Source organism: Myotis davidii, unplaced genomic scaffold, assembly GCF_000327345.1.
Source record: "Myotis davidii unplaced genomic scaffold, ASM32734v1 scaffold428, whole genome shotgun sequence".
In the NCBI taxonomy this organism is placed as follows: Eukaryota; Metazoa; Chordata; class Mammalia; order Chiroptera; family Vespertilionidae; genus Myotis; species Myotis davidii.
Window position 1 is genome coordinate 713,574 of NW_006299834.1, and position 8,311 is coordinate 721,884.

At 56.4% G+C, this 8,311-nt stretch overlaps 1 protein-coding gene across 1 annotated transcript in view; it reads right to left on the minus strand.

Annotated features, from left to right (window-relative positions):
• Positions 1–4,564: 4,564 nt before the first annotated feature.
• MPPED1 (metallophosphoesterase domain containing 1) overlaps positions 4,565–8,311 on the minus strand; it is a 78,328-nt gene continuing 74,581 nt past the window's right edge. The window contains exons 4-5 of the mRNA XM_015571955.1: positions 7,627–7,740; positions 4,565–5,259 (exon numbers count right to left, since the gene is read on the minus strand). Coding sequence (XP_015427441.1) covers positions 5,141–5,259; positions 7,627–7,740 — 233 coding nt within the window. The 3' untranslated portion in view covers positions 4,565–5,140. The remainder of the gene's footprint in view (positions 5,260–7,626; positions 7,741–8,311) is intronic.

The window sequence follows — 8,311 nt, forward strand, 5'->3', positions numbered from 1 at the left end:
TGAGGGCGCCGGGCCCTGCTGGCCATGCCAGCCCGCTGTCCCACCAGCCACAGCCCTGGCGCATGCAGCGGGCAGAGGGAGAGCCTGTGGGCATGTGGCGGTAGAGGGCGGCCTGAGGGGGGCGGGAGGCAGCTCCTTGCTCCTGTCTCTCACCACCACCCCCAGCCTGGCAGGGGCATCGGGAGGAGACTGAGGGGCTCTGGCGGGGCAGGTGGCAGGGACCCCCTCAGCCCAGCAGCTCCTCTTTCTTCGGGACGAATTTCCCAGGCCTGTGCAGCCCCCTCCCTGGGCCACGCCTGTTTCTGCATCTGCAGAAACAGAGCCCATGTCCGCCCCGCCTCCCTCTGGGAGCAGCCATCCCCAGGCCCGGCCAGCGCCTCCAAGCCTGGCCCAGAGCCACACACACTTCTACAGGGGCGCCCAGACCATAGGCACAATTGGAAGAGAGGGTCGGGGAGCCCTCATCAAGGGGAGCCTAAGGAGCCCCAGCCCTAAGCTCAGAGCCTGGACTCAGACCTCCAGAGAGGACTTCCGTGAGGGGCTGAGGCGGGGGGGGGCCCCAGTGCCCTGAGTCAAAGCCAGGAGGCCGAGCCGCCCAGGGGGCGCCACCATCCCTCCTCTACCCAGGCCCCGAGTCCCAGTCAGGTGTTAAAACGAAAAACAGTAATAGAGAGAAACTGCCTTTGGCAGACTCCGTAGTAGACAACACAAGGAAAGACGCATGAGTTTGAAGAAAACACGTACACAAATTGAATGCAAAGAGAAAAAAACAGTGGGGAAAATTCTATAATTAGCAAAATAGCCTTCAGAAATAAGGAGAAATAATTTTATAGAATAATTTCATAGAAAACTCGAAGGTAGGTGAATTGAGATTATCTGGTCTTAAAACAACAAAAAATAAAAAGAAATGAACACAGCCTCAGACCTGTGGGGACCACACAGTGGGGAGGGGTCCCAGAAGAAAAGGGGAAAACGTTCCCAAACTGGGGAAACACGTGAAGCTCCATGTCCAAGGAGCTCGGGGATCCCCGCCCAGACCTCGCACAGCAAAGCCATCGCGACAGGTGCACCGGAGGCACTGGGCCCAGTTCAGCCTCAATTCCCAAGAAAAACTTCAACAAACTGGGAACATAAAGGAACTCCCTTAACTGAATAAAACACATTCACAAAAACCTCTAACTGACAGAGTGAATGGTGAGAGCGCCATGCTTTCCCCTAAGATTAGAAGCAGGACCAGCATGCCCTCCCTCGTACGCATCATCACGCCGAAGGTCCTAGCCAGGGCGATAAGGCAAGAAAAAATAAAAACGGGAAGGAACAAAGAAAACTGTCTTTGTCTGCAGAAGCGGTGGCCACCGACATGGGAAGTTCCGAAGAACCCACCAAAAACACTGAGTGACACATGCAAACGCTGATCCTCTGCCTCTGCCCCGCAGCGGACAGCCGGCGTGTGACCGCTACTCATGGTGACCCCTCCCCCGTGAAGCACTTAGGTATAAATCCAACCAACTGTGTACGAAATCTCTGTGATGAAAAAATGCGAGTGTGGGTGAAAGAAATCAAAGACTTAAATAAACGGAGAGGGGAATGGTTTGCGTGAATCACGAGACCCAGCGTTCTAAAAATATCACTCCCTTCTTTCATCTGTAAATTCTCCACAGTCGCAACAAAAAGCTCAGCAAGATTTATATGTGTCCCGTTAACTGAAAGTCGGATGGATGGGTGGATGGATGGGAGAAAAGGTCACCGGGGTCCAGGTCCCCCCGGTGCTAGGCCCCCGGGGCTTTCTGCCCTGTGACCGCCTGTACTTTGCCGATCCGCTTGTCCTGCTCAGGCCTAACGCCTCCCACGCGCCTCCTCGAGGATCTGTGGCTGGTCATGCGGTTTAGCCCCCTGACCTTCCCTTCCTTCAGGGAACATTCAGGCCTCGGTTGCATTTCAGCGCCAGGCCCAGAGAGGCTGCCATGCCTGACCTCACACCAGCTGCCTTGAGTAATGACCCCTGCCCTGACGCCAACCCATCCACAGTGGAGACCTGGTCCCTGAAAGGAATCACCTGCCAAATATTCTGTTGAGATCTTCCCCTGGGCGCCCCGCTAAAACTTCCACCCTTAAAATGCCTAGGGCCCGGTCAGCGTGGCTCAGTGGTTGAGCGTCGACCTATGAACCAGGAGGTCAGGGTTAGATCCCCGGTCAGGGCACATGCCCAGTGTGGGATGTGCAGGAGGCAGCTGATCAATGATTCTCTCATCATTGATGTTTCTGTCTCCCTCTCCCTCTCCCTTCCTCTCTGAAATCAATAAAAATATATATATTTTAAAAACCTCCCTGCATATCCCACAGACACAACGCCCCTCCTCAAGCCTCCTCTTCCTGCTCCCATGGATGGGTGGATGGAAGGATAGGTGGATGGATGGATAGATGGATGGTGGATGGGTGGATGGGTGGGTGGATGGATGGATGGTGGATGGTGGATGGATGGATGGTGGATGGGTGGATGGGTGGATGGATGGATGGATGGTGGATGGGTGGATGGATGGATGGATGGATGGATAGGTGGACAGTGGATGGATGGGTGGATGGATGGGTCAATGGGTAGGTGAGTGGATGGGTGTATTGATGACTCGATGGATGATTAAAAGTGGCAGGATTCTTGCAGCTTAGGAGCTTTGAGCCTGGAGTCACTATACCTGCCAGTGCTTTTCTTGGGCAACACCTGGACCCCAGGTTGGCAAGAGTGGGGTCGCACATGCTAATACCCGGAAGATATTTGAACACAACAGGGCACAGAACTGCCCCTGCCAACCACCTCTGAGACCCCCCAACCCCCAGGGAGCTGGAACGAGCAGAAGGGCACCCATCGCTGACCGTGCAAGGAAGGTCCCAGGACCCAGGATCCACGGGAGGACGCTGCCCCTGCCCCACGTGCCCCCCACGGCACAGACACAGGAAGAGGCGCCACGCGGACTTCTCTCTTTTTACAAAGACTTTATTGTCTGACATGCTTGACAAAAAAATTACAGCCACAATCAAGTTATGCCAAAATGGTTGAGGAGCACACATCAGCTCTCGTAGCTCTAGGACTTGTAATGCATTTTCTCTTAAAGTAACAGCTGCCTTCATAACGTCTTCTCCACATAAAAATACACCCTATTCTGAAGATACCTTAGGAAAATTGTTTTTAAGTTTATAGATCTTGGTCCACATAGAAATGCAGTAGAGGCAACTGAAAGGGCCTGTGTCCCCCCCCCCCCAACTCCGCACACACGCTATGTGTCTGGGGGCACCCCCGGGACCTCGTGAACACCCCAGCCGCCAGGAACCACTTGGGCCAAACAGGGCTCCTGAAGCCCTGCCCCCCAAAGCGCGAAGCTGACCTGGGCCAGTGCAGTGTGGCCGCAGCCCCCCGACGGTGCCCTGAGCCCCCCAGGGAGCCTCGCCCGCGTAGGAAGGAATCCGGGTCTTGGGGATGCCAGGGTGCGGGGACAGCACCCTCAGGGCTGCGGGACGCCATGAGAAATTAACCAGACAGGTCTGAACGGGACCGTAAGTTACCAAAAACAAGAACCTTGGGCACGCATTGCCTTGCAGGGCGGAGCGTTGGGGGGGCGGGGGGGGAGCAAGGTTCAGATCCTGCCTCTGCCCCTTTTGAGCTGTGCAGCCCCAGGCAAGTTACCCTCTTGGCTCTATCTCATCTCTAAAATGGGGCCAGCAGCCCCACCTTGCAGGCTTGACTGAGATGTAACAGCAAAGGGCTCACTACATGCTGGTTCCTGGGCTGGGACTGGGGGGACGTGAGTCAGTCCCTCCTCCCGGGTGCACAATTTAAGGGGTTACCCAAAACCTCAGTGAGGACGCTAATGGATACTATTTTAATGCAACATTTTTAAAAATCAAAGTCGATGCAAAAACATCCATGATGAACAAAAGAGCCAAATTATAAATGAAGACAGACCTGAGGCTGTGCGTGCCCACCCTGCCTCCCTCGCCGCTCCCCAGCCAGGCCCTGCCGGCTGCCCCTCCCTCAGAGATTCAGCCCAAGCCCGCCCCCCCAAGTCCTGATTTTTAAAAAGAAAAGGGAGACCCCTGTGCCCGGGACCTGTGCTGTCACGGTGCCACCTCCCGCTATGGGGCAGCTGGCGCTGGGACGAGGTCCATGACCTACTCAGCCATCCTCCACTGTGGGCGCGCCGGGTGGAATCCTACCAGCACGAGGGAAACCCACGGCGGGGGTGGGGGACATTCGAGGACGGCAATGAGAAGCATGGGATCCGCTCGTTAAATTAAGAGGGGTGTGCATGTGCGTGCATGCGTGTGCACAGTGCACGCCAGCCTGAGCACACGTGTAGCAGGGTGGCCTCGGCCTGTGGGCCCTCCAGGCTGCCAAGTTCTGCAGACCAGTGTAGCCCCCGTGGGACCAGGCCTCGTCCATGGCTTGGCAGCCCTGCAGCCGGTCCCGGGCTCGTTCTGTAGAACCAACAACCCAAATCATCCAGGCTCCGAGCGAGTGAGCATCAGCAAAGACACCCACAGGAGCAAAGGGGAGCCACGCGGGCCGCGGTGGAGCCACGCTGGCCGCGGTGTGCCAGCCTCTGGGGCAGTCGCATTCCTGAGACGTCGCAGACACTCCCCGGGCGCTGTGCAGCAGGGCACCTCCTCTGCAGCCTGGGAGCGGAGGAGGGCTGCTCGTCCCGACTATACAACCTCCCACCCACCCAGCCCCGGGGCTGGCAGCCACGCGGACCCTTGGCTAGAGGGAGACTTTGTGCAAGACCTTCCACAGTCCATCCAGAATGGTAGCGTCCCACCCCCACGAAGGTGGCCGGCAGCGAAGGATGAAGCGCAGGCCCTTCCCCAGCACCACAGGCCACCGCTGGTCGGTCCTTCACCGAGGTACACGGAATGTCCACGCGGAAACAGCAATGAACACAGAACCCCCAAGACCTACGGGTCCCTACTCCAGGTGACAGAGGCTGGAGCGTCAGGGGTGAGGTGCTGCATTCCAAGGCCTCGACGCACCTGCGGGGCTGGTCCCCGCGGCCAGACGGGTTGTCTGCATGGAAGGGGGCGGCGGGGGTCCGTGCTCTCAGCCAGGCACACGCAGCTGCGGCGGGTGGGAGGGCCGCGACAGCAGGGGCAGTCAGGAGTTCCGGGGCGTGGGCAGGTCGATGACGATGGGTGGGTTCACGGGCTGGTAGTTCACGGTGCACACGGACGCATTCACATAGGTGGTGGTCCCGTCCGCCATGACACCGTACCCTGGAAAGTAAGCACACACTGTCAGGCCTGAGGGGCAGGGCCAGGACCGGGAGCCGTAAGTGCCGTCTGCTGGGGGCAGGAGTCAGGGCACTCGCCACTATGGGCTGAGTCTGTCTGGGGCAAACGACTGAAACTCTCAGTTCAGTCTCTTCATCTATAAATACAGGTGACAATGACAGATGCTCTTCCCAAGGCTGCTGTGAGGACCAAATGAGAGAATCCACATATGGTGTTCAGCTCAGAGCCTGGAAAGCACACAGTGAGACATCAGCATTGACATCACCACCACCACCACCATCGCCATCACCATCACCACCACTATCACCATCATCACCACCGCCATCACCATCATCGCCATCACTGCCGGGAGCCGGTCCATCCTTGCTGTTTCAAGGGACCTGGCGTATATGGCATACTGTTCTTAATATGTTTGCTCACCTTCTTGGCACTATGTGTTTTAACCAAGGTCACCTCTCTGAGAAAGGTGGTTTCCCCAGGTAGGGATTTTCCCCTGAAGTTAGGTAGGGAATAAAACCTCTTAACTGCCAGGCGGGTAATTAATCACTTTAACTCCGAACAATCATGCTTAAGTTGAACATGGCAAAAGATCCTGGACAGAAACTGGCAACAGAACCTAGAAATAGAACTTAGCGAGAAAACCTAGAGACAGAACCTGGATAGAACATGGCAAGAGAACCTGACTAGAACCTGGTGACTGAACCTGGCTGAAGAACCTGGACAAAACCAGACTAGAGAACCTAACGAGGGAACATGGCTACAGAACCTGGCTGGAGAACCTGGAGAACCTGGCTGGAGAACCTAGCAAGAGAACATGGACACAGAACCTGGCTGGAGATCCTGACCAGAACTTCGCTGGAGATCCGGATCAGAACTTGGCTAGAGATCCTGGCTAGGCTGCTGATCAACTGAACACTGTCATTCCTTCTTCGGCGACTTCATCCACACCTATTGGGGACCCCTGGACCTGCTGGGGTTGGACCCCAGCACATCACCACCATCACCACCATCACCATCATCACTGTCACTATCACCATCATTACCATCACCATCATCACCATCACCACCACCATCACCACCATCCATCATCACTGTCACTATCATCACCATCATCATCACCATCATCACCATCACCATCACCATCATCACCGTCACCATCACCATCACCATTACCATCACTATCATCATCACTATCACCACCATCACGGCCATCACCATCATCACTATCACCATCACCATCATCACCATCATCCCCACCATCACCATCACCATCACTATCACCATCACCATCACCATCGTCACTATCACCATCACCATCACCACCACCATCACCATCACCATCACCATCATCACCATCATCACCACCATCACCATCACCATCCCCACCATCACCACCATCATCACTATCACCATCACCATCATCACCATCATCCCCACCATCACCATCACCATCACTATCACCATCACCATCACCATCGTCACTATCACCATCACCATCACCACCACCATCACCATCACCATCACCATCATCACCATCATCACCACCATCACCATCACCATCCCCACCATCACCACCATCATCACTATCACCATCACCATCATCACCATCATCCCCACCATCACCATCACCATCACTATCACCATCACCATCACCATCGTCACTATCACCATCACCATCACCACCACCATCACCATCACCATCACCATCATCACCATCATCACCACCATCACCATCACCATCCCCACCATCACCACCATCATCACTATCACCATCACCATCATCACCATCATCCCCACCATCACCATCACCATCACTATCACCATCACCATCACCATCGTCACTATCACCATCACCATCACCACCACCATCACCATCACCATCACCATCATCACCATCATCACCACCATCACCATCACCATCCCCACCATCACCACCATCATCACTATCACCATCACCATCATCACCATCATCCCCACCATCACCATCACCATCACTATCACCATCACCATCACCATCGTCACTATCACCATCACCATCACCACCACCATCACCATCACCATCACCATCATCACCATCATCACCACCATCACCATCACCATCCCCACCATCACCACCATCATCACTATCACCATCACCATCACCACCATCACCATCACCATCACCACCACCACCACCATCACTATCACCTCCAGCAGCAGCATCACCACCATCACCACCAATGGGCCGTCTTCCTCTACCAGAGAAATCAGGGAGGAGGTCACTAGGTGCAGGGAGGCGAGACGGCCGTTCTAAAGAGCCAGTGAGGAGCCCCTGGTATGTGCGGTCCCCTCCCCGCCCCACATGCTGACCTTCATGGATGTGGCCGAAGACGTGCAGCCGCGGCTGGACGCGCCTCTGCACCGTGTTGAGCAGCTCCACGCAGCCCACCCGCTGCATCTTCTTGGGGACCCAGTCCAGGAAGCCTGTGCGGGGAGAGCAGGAGGGCAGTGAGTCGTTCGCTCACCGCAGACCCCAGCCGCAGCCTTTGCCACCTCAGAGACTGCGGCTTCTGGACTCACAGGCCTTGGCGTAGCTCCCCGCACCCAGCACGCTCTCCCCAGCCAGGCCCTGCCCCTGCAGCCACACACAGCCACGCTTCCCAGAGCCAGAGTGGGCAGGGGTGGGGTGGGAGTGCTGGAACACGGGGATCCCCTGACCATGCGTGCTCAAAGTGGCCTCGAGGGTGGCAACCGGCGGCGGCCGAGACCAGCAAACGGAAGCCTGAGGGGACAGGGAGACCAGGGCTCCCCCGTGCCAGCCGCGGCAGGAACCGGGAGCAAGACTTCCACGTCGAAAACTTCCTAAACAAACATCACAAAAGCATGAAAATGAGCGGCATTCTGGGCGGCGCGGCTCCCGCAGCGCCTGGGTCTGCCTGCGCCAGCCTCCCGGGCGGCCCATATGGCAGCTGCTTGTTCTCCGCACATGGCTACACAAACAAGCCGGGCTGATTGCTCCAGACGGCACCCGGCCCACCCCGGGCCTCTGTCTGGG